The following is a 23,984-nucleotide window of genomic DNA, read 5'->3' on the forward strand; positions in this document are numbered from 1 at the left end:
CCGTGCTGCTCCTTTGAATTCTCCAAGACAGACTCGCCAGAAGCTTTGGTCTCAGTCTTCTCATCGGAATACATCGACCCCCCCCTTAGCTGCAGGGTAAAGATGAAAACCTTGGAAAGCTTACAAACTATGGGAAAATGAGTCCCAGACTGAGACAGGCTTCCCTGTCCCTGCTTCAGGACACCGTTTCAATTTGTAGTTCAGCTAGCCTTCGCGGTGTCTCTGCCCGTCTGTTACTGGTTTTCCTCCCCAGCCTCCTAGAGGCTACAAGAGAGCCAGGCTTAGAATGTTTTAACCTAAAATCTCTACAATGGCTGCAAGGCCTGGCATTCAGAGAGGGAGGTACTTCAGGTGGGAACTGTGTTGAGTTAATGAACTCGGCACACTGCTGCTTCTCCTCCTCCTCCTCCTCCTCTTGTTTTGTTTTGTTTTTGTTTTCAGGACAGGACTTCTCTGTAGCCCTGGCTGTCCTGGAACTCGCTCTGTAGACCAGGTTGGCCTCGGACTCAGATCTGCCTGCCTCTGCCTCCCAAGTGCTGGAATTAAAGGTGTGGGCCACCACCGCCCACCAGGGTCTACAGCAAGCTTCCTAAGGTGACATGAGTGACAAGCACAAGAGCCTCCTTTCAAAGTTATCATGGCACTGGAACAAGGGGACAAAGCTCAGCTCAAGACAGGCCAGGAGAACCCAGGAGGGCACCTTACCCTCTGAGCTGAGCTGGGGGTGGATGCAGATGCTGGCCAGCTGGGCTCCTCCCCACACAATTACTCGCTGTAGCTTTCCTTAGAACCAATGGGATCTTCTCAAGCCATCAGGCTCCAAATCCCTTCCCCTTCCTGTGGGATGCTGCTCTTCCTCCACTGTATTCTGTCCCCTTTCATGCTTTATCTTAGCAAGAGCAGTCCCACATCCCTGCTCATCTGTCCCAGGTACCCCGTGGTGTTCTTGGTCATACTCATGTTTGTGTTTCATACATGCGCGCAGTTTGCTGAGTACAGCAAGCAGTGGTCTCTTGTGATGTCACTAACTGGCCCTCATGGGATGTGTTTACTGGGGCTCCTAATCCACATAGTCAACTGCACATTGAAAATATTTGAAAAAAAATTGTATGCGTATAGAATATTCATGTGTATAGAACATTTTTCTCATCACCACCTTAATAGTCTAGTGTAGTCTTGTGTATAGTATTTAAATATATTAGCCATTATAAATAATCTAGAGATGACTCATAGTATAGGCAAGGATGTTCGCAGGTTATATGCAAACATCACAGCATTTTATTTAAGGTACTTGAGCATCTATGGAGTTTGGTATCTGCAGGATCCAGAAAGAGTTCTCTTCCAGAGACTCATCGGTGACTATACCTAGGTAGCACATAGGCCAAGGCCACTTTTTCAGAATAATTTAAGAGCTTTATGAGATCCTTAAGATGCTGCTTTGATGGTGTTGGGTTGTCAGTAATATTGCAACCTAGATTCTGTTTTCTCTGTAAATAAGAGCCTGCCACTTTTTAATCTGACCCTTCGGAATACAAGAATTAATTTTGATTTTAGCTGAACAAAATGTAATTCAGAAAGAAGCCAGCTCCAGACCTGCTTTGTATCTGTTTCTGAAACTTTCTGTGTCTGTCTTCTTGCCTTCTCTTTACTGTTAGTTCATCTAAGACGCCCTCTTTGTGCATTAAACAGAGTAACTGAGGAATGAATGCTCCCTAGTGACAGTAATTAGAATGTCAACTACCTTAGCACACCACACCAAACACACACAACCTCATTTAAATGTCACGGAGCGGGGTGTTGTTTTCTCTAGAACCAAGCAGCTCCACCAGGAGGGACAAGTGCCAGCTGTAATGTGCAACCCTCAGTAACAAAGCGACGCTTGGATCTTTTTCAGAGTTCCCTGAAGAGAAGAGGCAGCCGGGAAATGTACAAAGAGAAGAAAAGTCTTAGCCAGGTAAGCTGAGGTTTCCATCCCAGAGCTCTGGTCCTAATAAGGACGACATCCTATTAGGAGTTTCCTCTTTGCCTCTAGGGCACTAAAAGAAACATCACCGCCAATACGTTGGAGTTCGCTCCAACCTTCTCAGGGTAAACATTTCCTCAACACATCCCCAGCTCCATCCCTTTGTCTCTCTCTCGCTCTGATAACCTGCAGGCTCTTTAGGAAAGAGAACAAATTGGCTATGTGTGAAGCTGTATTAAGTGTCGTCCAGGAGTCTATGACAGCTCTCCTAACCTCCAGAAAGTGCTGTGGCCTTCACAGTCATTCACATAGTGTGATAATACAGCCGTTGGGTGGTTGGGTCATTTATATGCCATTGTTTTGTGAGTGTGTGTGTTTTAAATATGTAGCTGAGCAATGCCTTACATTGGCTTGCTGGAAAGTAAAACATTCCGGCAGAAAAAAAACTGAGAAAGTTCGGCCTTCTCTTACATACAGGGTATGTATTCTTCCGGGCTCTCTAGCTTTTTTGAAGTTTCCTTACTGGATTCCTTTTCTCTTTTTTTAAAATTGCTTTTAGTATTAGGCGTTTGAGGGGAACAAAGATGTTATTGCTATCTAGTTTCAGCAGACTCTAAACAGCAAGTGGTCATTGGAGAGATGCGGTGAGCCAGGCTTACTAGGAGGGCATCGGGGCCTGTATGCACAGTCCCTGGAAACCCCCTCTTTATCAGTCCCTCATGTATTAATTACTTTTCTGTTGTGATAAGAACACCATGACCAAGGCCGCTTCCGGAAGGAAGAGTTTGTTTGGGCTTACGATTCCAGAAGGATAAGAGTCCATCACCACCAAGGTGGAGAAGCAGGGCTGCTAGAGCAGCAAGCTGAGGCCTCACATCTTGAACCGCAGGCAGGAAGTAGAGAGAAGAAACTTGGGTTGACTGGAGGCCTTTCAATCTCAAAGAGTGGCATATTTCCTCCCAAGCTTCACCAAGCAGTGTCTCCAATTAGGGACCCAGTGTTCAAATGCTGGAGTCTATGGGGAACATTCCAACTGCCACACCCTGGTTCCTGTGTCCTCCAGAAAAATCAGTATCCCTTGAGGACTCAGCATAAGACTGATTTCTCCGTCACCCCCCACTATCGCATTTCAGAATCCATTGATCACAGGAAAATCGAAGGCATCCCCCTGCTGGGTGTTTCTGCTATCCTGAGTTTAGAATATGTTTCTAGTTCCCTGTCTCTTGCCCAGCAAAAGGCTTTTTCCCCCAAGTGCAATCACTGACTGATGAAGAGGTTGGGTATAACATACCAGGCACAGGAGCTGTAGCTTCATGGGTCTGTGCCCCAAGCAACCCGTGCTGTGTGGAGATGCTCCACACGGTCTGCAGGGGGATTGAGAAAGGAGTTTCTATTCAGCAGAATGGTGGAATGGAACGCCCTGGGAACTGCAGGTTGGCCACCAAAACCCAAAGGAAGCTGGCACCAAGGCGCAAGGTAGGCACATGAGCAGTTGGCTGCTGGGGTGCTGGCTGGCGAGATGGCAGACTTGCAAGCCAAAGAATATATACCAGCAGTGATATATTTCTGTTGCTTGACAAGCCTTTCCGGCTGCTGGTGATGGTGCTGGTCCCCGTGTGTCTGACCCCACACTGCTGTGCTTGCCTCTTCTGCCCATGGTTGGAATAGTTTCCCTTGGAAAGATGGGTTTGATCTTGTGCTTTCCAACTGTGTCTGGAGTTATCCATGGGCTCACGAAACTCAAGCTTGATAACTCCCAGTTTAGGATTCAACCGAGATCCATCCCTCCCCTGGAGTCTTGGCAGAGTTTACCGAAGTCTTTGGTGACAGGCTAATAACATATAGCTGCCAGCTGTTTGAGCTGACCTTGTCTCATTAGGAGTGGGCTCCTCTTCAGAACAGGCTGAGCTCAGCTTCCCTTGGGTAGAGGGACCCCTCCCTCTCTCTCGTGGACCCCACAGAGTAGTGTGGGTCCTGCTTCAGCTGCAGTGAAGGAGACCAACTCCTGCACTTCCTTATTTATCAGGTTTCAAGTCCCCCCCTCCCCCACTCCCCTCTGCTTTAGTTCTGGTGGCAGGCCTTGTAGTGTGCATGGGTATTGGTAGAAATGACAGCATGCTTCATCATGTGTCAGAGCACCCGCTTTTTGTATAGTTTCTTTCTCCGAGGAAAAGAAGACCGGACAGTGATGAATGATCACTTCGGGTGATGGCAGACTGGACATCTTTCAGCCATTTGTGGAATCGCAGCCATGACTATCCCTTGGTCTAGGTTTAAGGAGATGGGGACCGTGGTGCTGGGGATGATGTGGGAGTGGAGGATGGAGGAGATTAGTGCGAGGGCCAAGTTTTCTAGACATCAAGGTGACTGCAGGGCCCTGGGATACTCCGTTTGCATAAGCAGGTGGTGGTAAACATTGGGAAGCTTCGGAGTCTCAGAATCTTCAGGGACTCCTCTTCCCCAGTCACTTAGTTCACCTTAGCCCCAGGAGAGATTGCAGGGAGTCCCTGATCTAGGCTCCTGTTTCACAACAATTGCTTCCAGAGCCAGGCAGGATCTTCCCTGGCCCTCCGATGCCAAGACCTCACATGGGTTACAAAACATGGCCCTGCGCCTCTCTTGCTCTGGCCTGCTTGAGTCTCGGGCTGGAGGCAGGCAGGGGATGGGTGTCTGTTTGAAGGGCATTCTCATCAGTAGTCCCTGCTGAAGGACTTGTCTGCCGTGGAGGTAGTGGTGAGATCATTTAGGCAGTTTTGACCCATGGGCACACTCTGGTCACCCAGTTAAAGATAGACTTAGTTCTAACAGTTCCTGCACTTAATTCCCAGAAAAATTGGGTTAGAAAGTATTTACAACTTGTCTCCATTGATAAGTATTATAGTTTCCTTCAAACTCCATTTCTTCATGTGAACAGCTGAGACCTGTTGGTGTGTGTGGATTCTGTGCACATCTTTGTCTAACAGGAAGCTAGGAAAGTAGTTTTCATTGTTCTACTTTCGAATGTTCTGAGGAATCAGGGCTGTTTAAAAATATATGCCAATTGTTGTTACTGAGTAAATAGACAATGAAGGGATGGATGGATGGATAGATGGATGGATGAAGGATGGAGCAGGTGTGCTTCATTAGTGTCAGGATCAAGTACACTGTATGTCTTTACAAACACATGAAGTCCCGTCTCAGAAAGTCCTATCCAACCCCACAATCCATGAACTCATTTTTACCTAGTGGTTAAAAGAGTAGAGCAGCCGGGCATGGAGGCACACGCCTTTAACTCCAGCACTCAAGAGGCAGAGGCAGGTGGATCTTTGTGAGTTCGAGGCCAGTCTGGTCTACATAGAGAGTTCTAAGACAGCCAGGACTACATAGAGAGACCCTGTCTCAAAAAAACAAAACAAGAAAAGAAACAGGGCAGGTCGCCTTACTTCTAGTTAGTCAAAACTAAGTCCTTAGGGTGGAAGTCCTCAGAACTTGAAGACATGTATAGATCACTCTGCGTAGTGCTCAGAGGGTGTGTGTTAGGTAAGAGGTCCCAGAGGACAGCAATGGGGGTGTATCACTCACAGGGTACCCAAAGCCTCCAAGGGATACCCATTACATCATGCTTTCTGCAGTTTGCTGGTAGATTTCTTCTGAGTCTTCCAGGTCACTCAGTTCTCCTTGCACGAGTTTGTAGTCAGGGAAAAGTGAGCCAGCAGCAAGCTGCAGTCCCCAAGGAAGCAGTTTCTGCATCTCACTCCCAGGTGGCTTTGTGCTGCTAGGATGTGGCAGAGAGTAGCTGCTAGGTGTCTCTGAGCTCAAGGATGTCGTCGATCCTCCTGGATGGTAGGAACACAGCAGTCAGTCACACACGGAAAGCTGACTTGTTCCATCACGTGGTTGACAGCCCAGGCAGCAGCAAGTCTCCTACCTGGCGTCAGTACTTCCTCCGTGTGACGAGGGAGCCTTTGCAGACATCACCCTTGCCCCTGCCAAGCTTTTAAAATTTATGGGGCCAATCAAACAGGGCTGCTTTGTGTAATTAACCGTTTCTATTTATCGAACACAAAGAATAAACCAGTTTCATAAGACCAAGATAGTATAGATTGCTTCAAGGCCTGGAGACCCAGGTTGAAAAGGCAGTTGACTTCTTTAACCTCCATCAGGCAAGGGCCTTGGGAGCCCTCTGAATTCTCTGGTATTCGGCTGAGAACCACTTCCCAGGTTTGCAAACACTTAGCTTCTTTTTTTGGTCTCTGTGTTTAATTTCCTGCTGTGTTACAGCAGCTAACACAGAGGCCGGAACCAAAGGCTCTAAAGTGGTTCTTGCATGGCAGGGAGCCCTGGTGGTGTCTTCGCTTGTGGTAGCCAAAATCTCCTCAATGTCAGTGTGTGTTCTTATATAGTACCTCAGCTTTCAAAGCTCCTTGGTGCCCGCCGCTGCCGTCTGTCTCCTTGTTCTGTTCTCATAGCGTTCTGGGAGACTTGAGGAAGGAGAGATACCAAGAGGGAGGATGAATTTCCCCAGCTCACGTACCTCAGCTAGTCAGTGGAAAAGCTAGCTCCAACTATACTCGTTCAACCTCCCTGTCCTAGGGGAACCTTCCAGAACACCAGACACATGAGGCGTTTATAGTCACCTCAGGATCGATGTACTTACCGAGTCTTGTTAGCTCTACCACCAGCTTTGATGAGGGATTGTGGTGATTTTTTTTCCCCCCTGGGTGCCGGCGATGAACCATATTGGCTCCTCAGGGTTACCAGGGGCCACCATGTTCCTGATGCATGTTGGACTTCATTTAACTTTCTCCTTCTTCGTATATAACTTGTGTGATGGTTTTTATGTGCATGGTTTCCCCCAAAACTAACTGTTCATTTTCTTGACAAAGCAAACAAGCTATGGGGTCTTCCCAGGGCCCCATCTGCAGAGGCTCTGGTTCCCACTGTGGCTTTGTCATGGTTCCTTTCCGTCCAAAAGCCAACGGTACCAACAGGAAGAATGGTGTGCGTGCGTGCGTGCGTGCGTGCGTGCGTGCTTGCGTGCACGTCGGGGGTGAGGTGTGAGGGGATCATAAAAAACACACATTTGGTATTTCCAGATAACCCTCCCTGGGGCTATTCTTGCCTGGCAGGATGACAGCGCGGATCTGAAGTGCCAGCTTCAGTTTGCCAAAGAGGAAGCCTCCCTGATGCGCAAAAAGATGGCCAAGCTAGGGCGGGAGAAGGACGAGTTAGAGCAGGAGCTGCAGAAGTATAAGTCCCTCTATGGTGATGTGGACAGCCCGCTCCCAACAGGGGAGGCTGGTGGGCCCCCCAGCACCAGGGAGGCAGAGCTGAAGCTGCGGCTGAAGTTGGTGGAGGAGGAAGCCAACATCTTGGGCCGGAAGATCGTGGAACTAGAGGTGGAAAACCGCGGCCTCAAAGCAGAGATGGAGGACATGCGGGTTCAGCACGAGCGAGAGGGAGCAGGCAGGGACCACGTGCCAAGCATTCCTACCTCACCCTTCGGGGACTCCCTGGAGTCCTCCACAGAGCTCCGTCGGCACCTCCAGTTTGTGGAGGAAGAAGCTGAGTTGCTGAGGAGGTCCATATCCGAGATCGAAGACCACAATCGGCAGCTGACCCACGAGCTGAGCAAGTTCAAGTTTGAGCCTCACCAGGAGTTGTCAGGGTGGCTTGGGGACAGTGTGTCTAAGGGTCCCGGGGCCAGTGCTCCCCTGCAGGAGGAGCTGAAGTCGGCCAGGCTGCAGATCGATGAGCTGAATGGGAAGGTCCTGAAGCTGCAGTATGAGAACCGGCTGCTGCTGTCCAACGTCCAGCGGTGCGATCTTGCCGCGCACCTGGGGCTGCGTGCCCCGAGCCCCCGAGACAGTGACGCCGAGAGCGACGCAGGCAAGAAAGAAAGCGATGGGGAGGAGGGCCGCCTGCCCCAGCCGAAGCGAGAAGGCCCCGTGGGTGGGGAGAGCGACTCAGAGGACGTATGCGAGAAGACCTCGGGCTTTGGAAGTGGGAAGCCTTCCGAGGCGAGTGAGCCGTGCCCAGCAGAGCTCCTGAGAGTCCGGGAAGACACCGAGTGCCTGGTGACCATAAAGCAGGAGGCCCAGCGGCTGGAGCGGACAGTGGAGCGCCTCATCACTGACACAGACGGTTTCATCCATGATTCAGGCCTGCGGGCCAGTGGATCGGCCTCGCCTGGCGTCCAAGGGGAAGGTGAGGGTCGTAGCCAGAACGAGCCCCCCTACTTGCTGGAGACCATCCACGTGAAGATGACGGCTTTCAGGAAGGAGCTGCAAGCCTTCCTGGAGCAGATGACCCGGATTGTGGACGGTCTGTCGCCCTTATCCCACCTCACAGAGTCATCCAGCTTCCTCTCCACCGTGACTTCGGTGTCCCGGGACTCCCCCATCGGGACCCTGGGGAAGGAGCTGGGCCCAGACCTGCAGGTAAGGGGCCTCCCGGCTTCGCCTCCCTGCTCCGTCTCGTCCTTCCTCCTTCTGGCTGGTATTGCTGCTGTGGCGCTCGCGCTGCTCACCGCTGCTTGGTTTTAATTTTCAGACCTGCATTGTACTAAAGCCTCGGCGTCAAACAAATCCTCTCTCTCGGTTGGTTTCATATTTTTTTTCCTTTCTTTTCATTTTGTTTTATAAGTTCCTTCTTATTTCCTCCTTCCCCCCCCCCCCCCCCATTCTCCTCTTTGAATTGCACCACTTTTCCTGGTTTAGAGGGCCTTCCGTGACAAGGTTAAAGCCCAGTGGAGGCGCTAGGGGGACCGATGCAGCCTTCCATGGCCCCTTTCTTGGTGTCTCAACCAACCAGCCACCCTGACGAAGAAGCTGTGAGGAGTTTAAGACAATATACCAACTCCCGCCACAGTCAGGACACTTAGACTCAGAGTAACAAGCGCCCGGCTCCCCCTGAGTTTATCGCCAGAGGGACAAGTGCAGTTCTGAGAAGTCTCAGGCATCCCCCAGGCCCACCTACCCCCCTCTGGATGGGGGAGAGGAGCCGGCTCTGAGAAGGCTGGTGTTGATGGAAAATCCCTCCGCCACTCGCTCCTGCCGCCCTCCCTCGCTCGCCCAAGGTGTGAGGGCCAAGGGGAGCAGCCGTGCAAGGACCCGATTTCCCAGGCTTCGCGCCCCGGGTGCATGGCCCAGCTGCCGCCCCGGACTGTGGCTTTGGCTGCTCAACAAGTAAGGAAGGCAGAGCCTCTCCCCTGTGTCCTTCATGGGTAGTGCGCCTGTGTCCCCATTGCATGTGTCTCATACCCAGTGTTACGCATAGCCACCGCCGCTGCCGCGTTCACCCCGCTTTCCATGTTAGCGCATCTTCTTGCTCATGCTCCTTTTGGTTTCGTTCTCTTAAGTGTTTAAGCTGATTGTTTTCATTCATGCTTTTCCCTGTCTGGTAGTTTTTGTTTTTTTTTTCCCCCATTGTCTACCCACTTTTGTTTTTACCCACCCCTCCTTACCTACCTACCCCTTTGTCTTTTGTTTCTCGTTTAAAAATTCAAAACAAAATAAATCCCCTTCCTTCATGCACTTAACAGTCCAAACTGAGAGACCAGCTGGAGTGGCAACTCAGTCAGGATAGAGGGGAGGAGAGAGAGGGCCTGCGTCTCCGAACCACTCGGGAGCTGCACCGGCGTGCTGATGGGGATCCCGGGAGCCACGGGCTGGGAGGCCAGAGCTGTTTCAACCTAGAGGTAAGTGAGCTGCTGGGCTCACTGCTAGTCTGCTTGCCTTCTATCTTCTTCCCCCTTCTCACTGTGTGGCTCATTGTGCAAGGCCCTGAGGGGATGTGACAGGAGGGATGTGGAATCCAGTAGAACCTTCCTGAATCAACATCTTTGCGTTGAATAACTAGGGATTGTATGTAGTTGCGTGTGGGTGACTTGCAACTTTCTTGTCAGACAGAGTGAGGGCTAACTGCAGCCTGCCCTTCTCCCCCCCCCCCCCCCACCTCCCCACACCAGTACACCTGTGGGTGCCTGGAGATGTAATAAGATATGCTACGCTGATAGTTGAACATTCGGTGGCTTCCTGTCCCACAGCAGAGAAAGCAGGCATGGAAATCAGGCTGGGTCTTTCCTGATTTCCAAGAAAGCTCCTTAGGGTTTCCCTCCATAGTTCCTCATGGCTTGTGTTGTGCAAGCCGCCCTCACAGTGTCTAGAGACACTCTTCCAGCCTCTGGGCAAGATCAGGACTATCTCCTTTCCACCAGCAGCTTCCTCAGCCTTCTCCCTTGCCATGGTAACCTGGTATGCAGCGTTGAAGCTACCCACACAGTTCCTGTGTTGCTGAAGAGAGATTACACTTCCATACAGGAGGGGCTTCTGAGTCACCAGTAACTCCCAGTACGGAATGGGCTGCGGAGGGTGTCAGAGTGAGGTTGGAAGTCTAGAGCGACAGGTTCCCCACCAGAAAAAGGACCAGAACTTCTGAGGCATTGAAGATTCTGGATATCTTTATCTCTGTGAAGCCGCTACCCGCTCAGCTCTGAGGCCTGAGAGCAGCTCCCTCGTGGCAGGGCTGAAGGAGAGGTTCAGATGGTAATCGCTAATAGCAAGCAAATTCACTGGGTAGAAAAATCTGGCTGTGTAGGTTGGAAAAGGGGCCCCATAGCTGAGCTGAGTGGTACAGTGTCATGAAGTAGCTGCTGATGCCACCACCGGAGGTGGTCACAGCCAAAAGAGACCAAACATTTGCCACAACCCCCGCCCCCCCCCACCATGTGAGAAAATGCATCACATCTTTACCCTCGTGCTTGCATACACACACACACACACACACACACACACACACACACACACACACACACACGCATGTACGCACTCACGCACGCACGCATACATATACATCTTCACCCTATGGCTAGGCATATGTATATCACCTCCAAAGCGTAGAAATCAAAAAGTGTTAAAAACATCCTGTGCAGTACCATTGACCCTTGTTAACCTCAGAAGCCAGGTCACCTGAGAAGGCGCTACCTAGGTATATGCCCTAAGGGAATTCAGTCTGGACTCATAGGGTTGTGACAGGAAAAGCCCCTCCTATGAGAGAGCTGAGCATATATTGGTATTAACCAGAAGCAAGCAGAATCACTATATCCCGTGGAGAAAGCCACTAGGTGCAGAGAGTGGCAGAGTTCCCGGCCCTCCAGGCAGAGCACCGAGCATGAGCATCTGGCACTTTAATGTTTCCCCAGGACAGTTTTTAGACACAGTTTGGTGTATCCACTTTAAGTTGCAAGTTAGACGTTCCTCAGTTTTATAACTGAAGTCTAACAGAATGACCACATACTGGAGGTACTTGTTTCCCCATGGATTTCATGAGTGAGTGTCTCAGGACTCCGAAACTTTCACAAGAAGTACTTTGGTAGCCCATACAGCACACAGGGTCCTCATCTGAGAAGGGTGGTACTTGCTTGGGTAGGTGCAGATGCACACAGGGTCCTCATCTGAGAAGGTTGGTAGTTGCTTGGGTAGGTGCAGATGCACACAGGGTCCCCATCTGAGAAGGCTGGTAGTTGCTTGGGTAGGTGCAGATGCACACTTTTAAAATGGCACTCGGGTGACTCATCACCAGACAGCCCAGGAAGATACTTTTCCCAACCTTCAGTGGGTGCTGCACCACTCATCTGTTCCTCAGGGACATTTTGAGCCCCGGGGCTCTAGCCAAAGTGTCCATTACAAGCTTGGTCTCCTGAGTAAGGCTTTGTTTTCCCATCTGTGAAGTGGGTCGAAGTACTGCTCTGTTTTCCTCCTGTGGTTATATGCAATGATTCTTTAAGCTGTGAGGGGGAATTGCTTCTCCATGTACCACATGCTGTGGACAGCATAAAGGAGGCATAAGAACAAGGGGCAGGGGGATTGGGGATTTAGCTCAGTAGTAGAGCGCTTGGCTAGCAAGCGCAAGGCCCTAGGTTCGGTCCTCAGCTCCAGAAAAAAAAAAAAAATGAATAAAAGAAAAGAAAAGAACAAGGGGCAGAATGTTCTAACAGGTAGGTCACCTCCCAGTCCTTGGGAGGTGTTTTGTCGTAGTTTGTCAGCACTTGGTAGTCCTGGGATGGACTGTTTGAGAACTGTAGCCCCCACCTCAGGAGGCCGGCTCTTCTAGCATGTCCTGTCTAGGTCTGTAAGCCTCAGAGCTCTTCACCGGCTGAATGCCTCCTGGGTCCTGTTGGTGCTGGATGGCAAAGTACTGCCTGCACGCAGGCATCACAGCCTTCAGAAACCAGCCACGGGTTTGCAGAGAGAAAACTGAACAAAGTCAAATCCAGAGGGACAGCCAGTCTCCAGGAAAGGTGGACGGGTCAAGCTGGGAGGTAACGCCAGCAGTACAGCTCAGAGAGCCCGGGAGGAGAGATCTGCCTTCCAGACTTGACTCTTGCTCTGTGAATGGCAAAAATGAGGCCTTTGCAGAGAGCTGAGCACCAGGCCCTCCTCCTCACTGTTTTTCTCAGCCTGCCCCAGTGTTCTGTGCCAGCAGAGCCTGGCAGCCCGGAGTTACACTCTCCACGGCTGTATTTCTGGCCACTGTCATTTGATAATCGGCTACCTTACGATAATACCACTATTCTTTTGAATATATATTCAGGTTCCTTTCTAGTGTATATATTTTAAAGGTGGGAAATAAGTTTAGGAAACTGACGAAGGCCGGGTCAAGGGAGCTTGTTTCCCTAGAAGGGGGGAGAGAACCCACACATCCTTCATTCTGGTGTTTTTATTCACGGAGGTATTTCCCATGGTATAGAAAAAAGGATCAAGTATGTAAACACATCTACTTTTAAAAATGTAGTTAACTGTTCAGTGGCCCTTGATCCTGCTGTAGTTTTTCCTTTTGTCAAAAGGGTCCTCCCTTGTAGGGAGGCTACCTGTCCTGGCACAGTGTGCCACTCCCATAGCCTCGTTGGTTACAGTGTTACATTATGCTAAAGGACTGTGTTATGCCTAAGAGGGGACCCTGAGGGTATCTGGTGCGTGCAGGGAAACATACTGGCATGCTGGGCAGATGCAGTGGCGGGCTTGTGGGTGACCCACTCCATGCGGGCAGGGCGGCGGGTGGACTTAAACAACAGGGAGAGAAGAATGAGGGAGAGGGAGAGAGAAGGGTCGAGGGGTGCACACCTTGTGGGAGTGGAGAGAGAGAAAGAAAGAGAAGAAGGAGTGGAGTTTTTCTTTAAGAAGAGGCTTCTACATCAGGATGCAGGGTAGCCCTAAGGGGCAGGTCAGAATATTAACAGACTGTACTATGGGCATTTCCAAGGAGCAAGCAAGAAAAGCCTCCCAGGGAAGACAGCTTTAAATTCACTGCTGGTGAGGCCTGCCCTGGAGGCAGCATGGGGCTCCTGGGAGTTAGCAGGGCATCCTGACCACAGAAGTGCTCTGTGTTGAAGACTCACACAGACTTCAGAGTCATGGCAGGCGGAGGTGGGGGGTGGGGGGTGGGGACACAAACATGGACACTTCTGTTTTGTTATGCTGGGGTTGAACCCAGGGCCTTGTGAATGCTAAGCAACTGCTCTACCATTGAGCCACACCCCAGTCCCAGTGTAGAGGCTGATCCAGAGTGAGGCCTGGCATGCAGCTGGGGTGTACCCTGCTGGCAGTTGTCTCGGCCCCCTCTTGTAGTGCCCTTTAAATAACCGGGGGTCTGTCCTCGAGCCAACTTGTCCCTGTGTGTTAAAACTCCTTTGGCACTCTATCCTTGGTTCTTGGAGAGAAGCGGGGAGGGAGAGTTGGGGGAGAGTGTCCGACAGGCAAGAACCCTGGCATTAAAAGAACATCTTTCAGAGTTTAAATGCAAGTGTTTTTTTTAAAAAGGATAGACTTCTCCAGCCCTGTTTGTGAGACGCCTTCTGTGGTTTGGGCCTTCAGAGTGCTGCTGTTGAGGGCTGGAGGAAAGAGGGCAAGTTGCTACTTTGGAAGATCAATTTTTTTTTTTTTTGGTGGGGGGGGTTTTGTTTTTGGCCAGGTTTAAGCTATGGACACTGCTAGTAACATTAGTGGCAGCATTGCTAACAGCAAGGAAGAAAAGGAAAGTCCACTCTTAGCAGATAGTAAACAGGTGTAATATCAATGGCCTGCTGTTCAGATGCCCCCCTTTACCAAACCTAGGAAAGGAAAGGTGTGTCTGAGCCGGGGTTCTTTAAATAGAAGTCAGAACTCATTCACACCTGTTAGCTCACTAATGCAAATGCACAGAAATTAGCAGCCCCCAAAACTTATGAGCAAGCAGACTTAGAAGGATCGACATTCCTGTTGCCTGTTCACCCTGGTATGTACTGGCAGTAGGGTCCCACTGTGCTCTGGACTCTTCCCCAACCTTGCCCCATGTTTCCCAGTAAATCTGCCAAGAGATTCCCTTACTTTAAGAGCAAGCATTGTATAGGACATTCCCTATGGAATGTGCAAGGCACCTTAAAAATAGACCCGAGTGAGAAGTGGCCAAGCATGGACCCTGGTCGGGTTTCATACATAAATGACCCCAAGCCTGTGCCAGCGGGTTGAGTGTCTGTGTCGGATCTCAAAGGGCTCTTCTCACTCGGTCCTCCTCTTCATCCCTTAATCACGGAAGCACACAGCATCTGCGGTCCCTCATGTCTCAGCTGTGAAATACCAGTCCCAGGAAAACTACGTGGGGTCTGTGCCAAGTATTTGTACATGTGTGGACCTCATATACTGAGCTTGAAAGGAATGGTGGGAAAAAATGGCCAGGACAAAATGGAATTCACCAGAAATGAAGTCATGGTCCTAGAGTAGTTGTGGGGTTCTACTGTATAAGTGATTGCTGGGTGGTGGAGGGGGTCACAGTGAAAAAGTGTTCTTTTGTTTATCGTGGTAGTGACATTAAGCCTGGGACTAATTTATAAGCTGCTTTATCTGGAGCTGATCAAAAAGTCAGCAGTGTGTTGGGCTGGAGAGATGGCTCAGCAGTTAAGAGCACTGGCTGCTCTTCCAAAGGACCCGGGGTTCAATTCCCAGCACCCACATGGCAGCTCACAACTATAATTCCAGTTCCAGAGGATCTGACACCTTCACCACCAATGCACATAAAATAGAGTTAAATAAGTTATTTTTAAAAAAGTTAGCATGTAGATGAGCGGAGAGGGGCACGGATGGTGGGTTTCAGAATGCTGACTGCTGAGGGCGGTCTGATGCCAAGGCTAGTGTCTCGGCAGTCTCAGAATAAGTATGTCTAGTGTTCAATAGAATAATCGGGGTGAGTTCATTTGTTGTTATGATCAAAATAGGTAAGTGAGCAAAGCATGGTTGTTAAATTCGAACCTTGGGGATTTGGTGATAAAGAAAAGTGTTTATTTTTCTACAGGAAATTTGTGTTGTGTGCAAATGTTCCCTAAATGTATGTGACTGTTTGCAGTTGTGTGGAAGTAGAATCATTCTGGAAGGAGTTTTTGACACAGTGTGTTTGTATTTTGTTCTTTGTGACATTGGAGTGACCACAAGTGTTCAGTATTTCACTAGCAAAAGGGACACCACTTGAAAAGAAAACTTGAAAGGGCAGGAATCTTAAGTGCACATGGTCTACCTAGGCAGTACTGGCCCTCCGTAATAAATCTGTTGCCCCAGGTAAATACCCTCAGATGACCTCAAGGACTCTTTCTGTGACCTTGCACAAGTGTGGCTCAAATAGAAAGGCATGCTGTCAAGCAGATGTTGCTGAAGGAGGTGGCTTATCTCTTTATAATATTTTAAATATTTATTAAGATGAAAACTATTATAAAATTATAAAGTAATATAAGATTGAGCGTATCTAAACTGAAAACCCAAAATGCCCCAGTCTGATACTTTTGAATATCCACATAACTCCATAAATAGAAAATTCCATACCATGCAGCATCACACACAGAATTATTAAAAATACTGTATAAAATTACCTTCAGACTATGTGTATAAAGTGCATATAAAACATAAATAAATTTTGTATTTCGTCTTGGGCGCCATTCCCAAGGTATCTTATTATATATATACTTTGCTTCATAATGAACTTGATTAGAATGTCTGCTTTGTGTCTCAGTAACACAACACTTTGGCTAGCATCTAGTACACTGAGATCTAGAGAGTGTTCACAGTTCGAATCCATAATGTGTGAGTAGAATGAAAAGCTGGCAGCCAGCACCCCCGAAACAGCCCTGTAGAAAAAAACCTGAGCTGCAGAACCTTCCTGCTGTGACCCCAGTGCTGTGGGTGGTACCCAGAATAGTAAGTACCCAATTGCACTGTATAAAATGTAAAGCATACCAGGGCTGGAGAGATGCCTTAGCAGTTAAGAACACTTGCTCTTCCAGAGGGCCTGGGTTTGGTTCCCAGCACCCACATTGGGCAGCTTTCAATCAAGTATAATGCCACTTCCAGAGGATCTGACACCCTCTTCTGGCCTCTACAGGCACCTTCATATACAGGTGCACATAAATTCACACAGGCACACATATATAAATATATAAATTAAATGTATATAATATATATTATATATATATATATCCATTTGAATAGTGAATTCTCAGGCATCTTCTAGAGTTAGAACTCACTCCAAAGTGGGCAGGCAGCAGTATTCAGCCTTAGACATGTGGCTTTGGGTGGTAGTTGCCAGCAGTGGTGATCAATGGCTTCAGTAGCTCCAAGGGAACAGAAGACAGGGCATTGGGCCAACCACAGGGCATCGATGAGCAGGAAAAACATTTGCCTACGGGTTGATAGGCAGAAGTGAGGTACCAGGAACCTGTCCACCAGCACAGGCTGTGGGGTTGAGAGGAAAAGGAACTGTAGCTGACCTTACTCGGGACCAAGATTTGAACTTACGTTACCAGTTTGTTCTAAGAATCCCCAAGGATTATGTCTAAAATGATGCCTTTGGCAAGCACAAAGTGAGCTTTATAATCACACCCACGCTGTCAACCAAGTCATGTGCGAGACCACTAAATAAATGCCCCTTGAAGATGAACTCACAGTGCAGAACTTCAAACACACAGTTAAAAAATGTCCACCAAGCTAGAGCAGGCAAATCATCCTGTAGCCACACATGTACAAACAATCCTAATTAAACTGAGGGATTATAGGAAAACAAAAATGACATGAAAGTGGGAAATGTTGAGAAGGAGAGCGAGTGGGAGGGAATAAAAAAGAGGACTGCAGGTGGCAGAGGTGAGCAGAATATATTATATACATGTATGAAACGAGCAGAGAGTTTTTATTTATAAAAATACCAAACTTCAAAATAAATGAATAAAGTAAAAATGAAAGAGTATGAGTCAGCGAACAACTGAGTTGAGTCGGGATTCAACTGAGATCTTCAGATAATAAATGGGATTATCAAATGGACAGTAAACAGTAAGTGTGTGGAGCAGTGCTCCACACAGGCATAAGGGAAGAGTAAGTTGTTGTGACCCAAGTTGGCACATATTTTAGAAGAAATTAAGCCACTGGAATCGAAGTTAGTCATCATGATAAATTCAAAGAGAATCCGCAACAATGTCCAACAACTCACAGACCAGAGTGAGTAGCATTTCATGATCCCCATTCTTGAGTTTCTTAAAGTTGGATGAGTTTAAGTATTTAGTGCTAGGGAGAACCCAGGGCCTCACACATGCTGGGCAAGTTGCTCTGCCACTGAGGACACCCCCAGCTTTTGTTTTTGGAGACAGGGTTTCACTCATTATGTAAGCCAGAAAGAATGGCTTCCAACTGCCTCTGCCCCTCCAGTGTTGGGACTAAAGGCACGCACTCCCGTGCCCCGTGAGTTTAACTCTTTTGGAGCTCTAAAGCTTACTACAAAGTTGTCAAACCCCCGGTGTGTAGCTTTCTCTGCCTGGGCTCTGCCTTTTTGAGTTCTGTATTTTCTGTCCCAGGAGTGTGGTCTTTGCCTGATGACAAGCCCAGTAACACCAACATCTAGAACGGTTTTCCCAATGAGAAGTAGAACTTAGTTAAAGGCAGGCACAAGGAGCCAGTGAGGTAATATGTCTTTATCACAATGGTCCACTCTAGGTCCTAGTGTTTAAAACTACCTACCCAGTGAGTTGGAGTGCCACACTTCTTTGAGAGGCAGAGGCAGGAAGATCTCTGTGAATTCAAGGACAGCCTGGGCTGTGTAGAGAGACCTGTCCTGTTTTGTTTTATTTCATTTTTTTTAATCACCTACTTTTAATTAGTACAAACTTAGTGGGTAAACATTTTGCTTAAATTTCAGTGGTGCCTCAGATTTTAATAAAATGTTCCTTTAAGAATCATGACTATTGGGAGGCAGAGCCAGGCGGATCTCTGTGAGTTCGAGGCCAGCCTGGGCTACCAAGTGAGTTCCAGGAGAGGCGCAAAGCTACACAGAGAAACCCTGTCTCGAAAAACAAAACAAACAAACAAACAAACAAAAAAACAAAACAAAAAAACAAAACAAAAAAACAAAAAAACAAAAAAAAAGAATCATGACTAGCCGGGCGATGATGGCGCACGCCTTTAATCCCAGCACTCGGGAGGCAGAGCCAGGCAGATCTCTGTGAGTTCAAAGCCAGCCTGGTCTACAGAGCAAGATCCAGGACAGGCACCAAAACCAACACAGGAAAACCCTGTCTCGAAAAGCTTAAAAAAAAAAAAAAAAATCATGACTAATCTCCCTTCCATGGCCATTTGGTCATAAAGGGTAAGCTTTATCAATAAGAGTAATAGTACAGATCCCTGGGCCTATCCCTAGGTTGGAGTGTAGTAAGTATTAATAGATCTGTGCAGTTCCTGGACATGGTGTGACACAGAGAGGCTTAAAAACAGGTGTCTGTCCTGGAAGGAGCCACAGCCACTCTGAGTGACCAGGGCCTTGCTGTGAGGTTAAAGGCACCCTGGATAGGGCGGGAAAATCCCCAATTTTCTGCAATCATGTAAGCAGATTGGTTGGACCCCCTAGCAAGACCCCTGATGTCTCAGGGAAGTGCATGTAGGAGGCTGACTGTGATGGTGGCCATGTGGGACGAAGGTGTTTCCACCAATCCTTCTATTTACATACTCGTTGTAACCCACCTAGAAGCCGCTGTGGTATCAGAGAGCCTTCTGGTACACCCTGTTCTTTTTTTCCCAGCTGGTATACCGTTATGGTTCAAGGTTCCCACTTAGTTGCCTCGTCTCCTACATCAAAAAGTTGCAGGGCTGTTCAAATAGCCGTGGAGCCCCGAGCAGCAGGGCTCCCCCCACCCACCCCCGTGAGAAGCCCCGGGGAGAGGTGGCGTGGTCCCTCCACTGCTGCAGCCTCTGTGCTGTGTGTCCCCCCGTGTCTGTCAGCGTGTACAGGTGTGTGTCCTGCGTCGTCACCGGAGGCAGAGGTCTCACTTCCACTAAACCCTTCCTTTATCCTGCCGATCAGCTCAGGGGCTCCCCTGTTTTACCTGAGCAGAGTGTGTCCGTAGAAGAGCTACAGGGTCAGCTCGTGCAGGCGGCCAGACTACATCAAGAGGAGACAGAGACATACACAAACAAGATCCGGAAGGTAACTATTTTTCAAGAGGATCCCAGCACGCCTGCTCCGGGGACTGCAGAGCCCCTCAGGAGCAGTGCCATGATGCATTTTACGGGGATGCTGTTGTCCGTTGCATGCAGGTGCCGAGACCCATCGGCATTTAGACAGGTCACTCGCTTGAGAGACTCCCTCTTAGATGCACCAGAGAAAACTGTCCGCCTTTCTTTCCACTCTGCGGCACGCTTTTCAGTAATGTTGTCCCTCCTAATCCAAAGAGGGGGGGACATTCTAGAACATTCCAGAGATGCCTGAAACCACAGAGAGTACCAAGCCTCTCCTATGCTGTTTATTCTGGTATTGTTTAACTTGAAAATCATGCGCAGTAGAGATGAACAGCAGTAACTAAACCCTTATAACAAGGTCCTGGAATACACGTTTAAGATGGATGAAGTAGTTATTTGGGAGGGATTTCCTATTCAATATTTGTGAACTGTGATTGGCCCACGGATTACAAACCACAGTAATCAAGACCTTGGATAGGGAGAAATGTAGTTTCAGGAAAATCTTCAGGTCTGGTTGGACTTTCCTGCAATGATGCCCACCAGGAATCTAACATGAAACAAGGTCTTCAAATGTCGTCAGGCCGGAAGCGTGTCTGTCACCGTGAAGGGAGTTGTCCGAGAGAAACATCAACTCACCCAAAAGTGTTGTCTTCAAAAAAGCAGCTACTAATTGAGCTATGGCCTGATTAACTTGTAGTTATTTTTATTTTTTTATTTTTTATTTTTTTTATTTTTTTATTTTTTGGTTTTTCGAGACAGGGTCTCTCTGTGTAGCTTTGCGCCTTTCCTGGAACTCACTCGGTAGTCCAGGCTGGCCTCGAACTCACAGAGATCCGCCTGGCTCTGCCTCCCGAGTGCTGGGACTAAAGGCGTGCGCCACCACCGCCCGGCCTATTTTTAAAAATCATGTGTTACAGCCTAATTATCCTTCATCCACTAAGGGATTCCCAGATCCTGGTGCTCCTGCCCTGGGCCTCCAGGGACACTGCCCTGCCGCTTGCGTCTAATGAAGTTGTGAGCGGGTATCTAGACGCAGAGTGCCACTTCTCCCCGTGCTCGTTCTTAGAAGAGAGCTGTAGCTTCGAAAGGAAGCAGAGCAGAGCAGTTGGCACCGAGTGATGTACCTTGATCCTCCAAAACACATATACTATGCAAAATGAGTCATTTGGTATATCCAAGAATTTGTTTTGGCCAGGACTATGTGCTCTAGGCACATACCTCCATGGTGACTGGGGCCAAGAGGCTCTAAATGGGTCATGGGCTGATTAAGGGAGTGTCTGCTATACCTTGCAGCTTAGAAAGTGCAGAGTTGGATGCCAGACTTGTGTCTCCTGTGGTGTCTTCCCAGCTACACACTCCTTTCCAAAACGTATCCTGTAGAGGTAAAGTTTCACATATTATTACCAAAGAGAGAGAATTACATAAGAGAGAAATCTGCCCCTCCCCCCATACACACATATGCACACACATGTAGGCATTTTCATTGCTCCAAAAAATGCTTCGAAAGGTGAGGCTGTCACTGGAGATGCTGGCGACCCGGTAGCAGAGTCCCAGGTGTGTGTAGCATTTGGGTTTATGGTAAAGGAGTGTGTTGAAAAGGTCTTCAAAAGAGAAGGTGTTATCTTTTAGCTTCTTGAGAAGGAAGGGGAGAGAGAGCGAGAGGCCAAGCTCTGGGCTACAGAGGTACCTAATGGACCAACAGAAGGAAGCAGACAGAGAAGTGTAAGGGAGGTCCACGGGTCCCCTAGGGTCTGGACAGGGTGCTGCCAGGGAACAGTAGAGCATGATGGAAGTCATTACTGTTGCCTTTGCTTCCCACTGAGGCACTTGGCATGTCCCCAGTTGGGGACAGTGCAGTGAGGAGCTGCAGAGCTGGGTTTCCAGTGCACCAGGCTCTTACCTACTCCATGCCGTCACGTCCTTCTGGGGATAACCAGCATTGGGACTCTGAGGACTGTGGAGGTGGAGAATAAATCAGTCGTGTTTCCTCTTCCAGCTTGAAATCCAATGTAGAGCCGTTGTTAGGACAGTAGCCAGAGAGGTCCCTGCACAGCCATGCGGACCTTCTCAGAAGGTATCAACCTCCATTGATCACATCGGGCCATATTGCTATCTCCACCAGGCAGCCATAGTTGTAATCCTATGTATGGTTCTTGAGGATTAATCTAACGCTTTATGAGGAAAACCACTCCCTTGACTTTTTGGTTTAAGTGTTAAGTCAGAAGGTAGTGGTAGGGCTGCCATTCCAACCCTCATTTTGGTCTGATTCAGAAGCCCTTCCACTACAACAAAGGCTATCCTTGAGTCTTTATCTGCAAAATAAGATTTTATCTCTACCCTTTTGCTTAGTACTGACACAGTAATTGCTTCCTGCTTAGAAGAGCTCCATATAGATATTAAACAAAAATAATTTAGCAGCTGGGCAGTGGTGGCGCACACCTTTACTCCCAGCACTTGGGAGGCAGAGTCAGGTGGATCTCTGTGAGTTCGAGGCCAGCCTGGTCTACAGAGCGAGTTCCAGGACAGGTACCAAAACTACATAGAGAAACCCTGTCTTGAAAAAAACCACACACACACACACAAAATGATTTAGCCAGGTGTGGTGGCATATGTCTGTGGTTTCCAGCTACTTTGAAAGGTGAGGCAAGAGATTTGCTTTTAACCCAGGAATAGGAGGGCAGTCTGAGGGACACAGTGAGACCCTGTCTTAAAAAAGAAAAAGCACAGGAACTTAATGCAGAGATGGAGATGGGTAATTCTTCAGTGGTGCTTTCATTTCCCTAAGCGGTGAACACACTTAATGGGCACACTAAGTCTGAAGTATGGAAATGGGTCGTCACATCTGCTTACTGGTATACACAGTTGAGTCCTGCATGCTCAGGAAGAGTTCTTTTGGCCCACCTGCTCTAAATTTCCAGCGCATAGTAGGTCTTCTGTTGTCTCGGTATTCTCTACCGGGGCTTGAGAGAAGCCAGAAGCCTCAGGAAGAGGTGTATTTCTAATTCTTTTCTTCTCCGCCATAGTAATGGGCCCTTGTGTGCCAAGCACAGGCACACAGGGGAAATGGAGTCTCTGTAAATGGCATCTGAGTCGATTGCAAGCCATGCATCCAAGTAACATTTTCCTGATGGCCGTTGGAGCTATCTAAAAAGCCTGGAGGAAGGGTGACAGGGAAGACCGGTTCCAGTGCCTTCCTTTGAAATATCACTTTCTTCTAAATCCCAAAATTCATGAGGTTTTGCACATCAGGTCGTTAATCACCCTGAATGTATGACTCCCATGTTTAATATCCCCTGTGCACCATCCAGGTTGGACAGACAGTAGGGCTGCTCTCGAGAACCTTGGTTGGGTTTGGCCGGCCCATCGGATCAATCAGCTGCCTTTTCACAGCTTCTTCTCGGTTCTGTTCAAGATGGAAGAGGACCACCTCTACGCTCTGCGGTGGAAAGAGCTGGAGATGCACAGCCTGGCCTTGCAGAACACCCTCCACAAGCGAACCTGGAGCGACGAGAAGAACCTGCTGCAGCAGGAGCTGAGGTCCCTGAGGCAGAACATCTTCCTTTTCTACGTGAAGCTCAGGTGGCTGCTGAAGCACTGGCGGCAGGGCAAGCAGATGGAGGACGGAGGAGAGGACCTCAGGGAGGTAATGCCTCCCACCCATGCAGCCCGTTGAATTTGCATCTACAGTATCCCTGACGCCCCCACACCACTGTCCCACCCACCCAGTGTGACCTCTTGTTTTCATTTTATCCTTCGGGGTCAATCCAAGCCATGGAAACAGAGTTGGCCTGTCCCAGCATGCACGAGTGCCACACTTGGACTCAAGTCTAAGCACTCTAAGGTTTTCTTTAATTGCACCCTGGAGCGGTTTTGCTCACTCCTCCTTTGTTGTGGATGGATAGAAATCCTTCAAGTCATCGTCACCCCTTGTTCTTTACTGTCGCATTTAAACTCACTGGTTTATACAAGCTGGTGCACAAATGTTTTCTGTCCTTGCACGTCCCTACATGCTGGAACCCATCCCTCCAGCTCTGTAAGGATCTCTTCTGAGCCTCGTGTGGGTCACTTTGTATATGTTTACACATGTCATAGCATGCATACGGAGGTGAGAAGACAACTTGGAGTAGTTGGTTCTCTCTTAACATCACGTGGGTCTCAGTGAGTTCATGTCTTTGGCCTGGGCTCCAGCATGTGTCCATGTTTACCCATGTGTCTCAGTTCCTAGATTTAGAGAGCAGGGTGTGTCGCTTTCTATTTAGTTTTGTTTGTTTGGTGTTCAAGTGTCTTACCTGCTTGTAGATCTTGTACACCATGTGTGTGCCTGGTGCCTGGGGCCTGCAGAACCCAGAAGGGAGTGTCAGATCCCTCTGGAACTGGAGTTAAGAGATGATTGTGAGGGGCTGTGTGGGTGCTGGGAACTAAACCCAGGTCCCGCTCTGTGCGACAGCAGCCAGGGTCCTTAGGTCCTGAGCCATCCCTCCTGCCCCTTAGGTTTTTTGTTTTGTTTTGTTTTTTGAAACCGCATC

General features: G+C 48.8%; 1 protein-coding gene across 7 annotated transcripts in view; it reads left to right on the forward strand.

Annotated features, from left to right (window-relative positions):
• The window catches only part of Mtcl1 (microtubule crosslinking factor 1), a 120,531-nt gene that overhangs the window by 63,672 nt on the left and 32,875 nt on the right, over window positions 1-23,984 (forward strand). For 2 of the 7 annotated variants that reach the window (XM_052750190.1, XM_052750194.1), the window contains exons 4-8: window positions 1,895-1,954; window positions 7,039-8,382; window positions 9,486-9,641; window positions 19,304-19,426; window positions 22,871-23,101. In XM_052750190.1, the coding sequence (XP_052606150.1) occupies window positions 1,895-1,954; window positions 7,039-8,382; window positions 9,486-9,641; window positions 19,304-19,426; window positions 22,871-23,101 (1,914 nt within the window). The remainder of the gene's footprint in view (window positions 1-1,894; window positions 1,955-7,038; window positions 8,383-9,485; window positions 9,642-19,303; window positions 19,427-22,870; window positions 23,102-23,984) is intronic. The other 5 variants (XM_052750191.1, XM_052750195.1, XM_052750193.1 and 2 more) reach the window with 3 other exon arrangements.

The sequence above is a fragment of the Peromyscus californicus genome, unplaced genomic scaffold (assembly GCF_007827085.1).
Source record: "Peromyscus californicus insignis strain IS unplaced genomic scaffold, ASM782708v3 Scaffold_21__1_contigs__length_65335640, whole genome shotgun sequence".
NCBI lineage: Eukaryota > Metazoa > Chordata > Mammalia > Rodentia > Cricetidae > Peromyscus > Peromyscus californicus.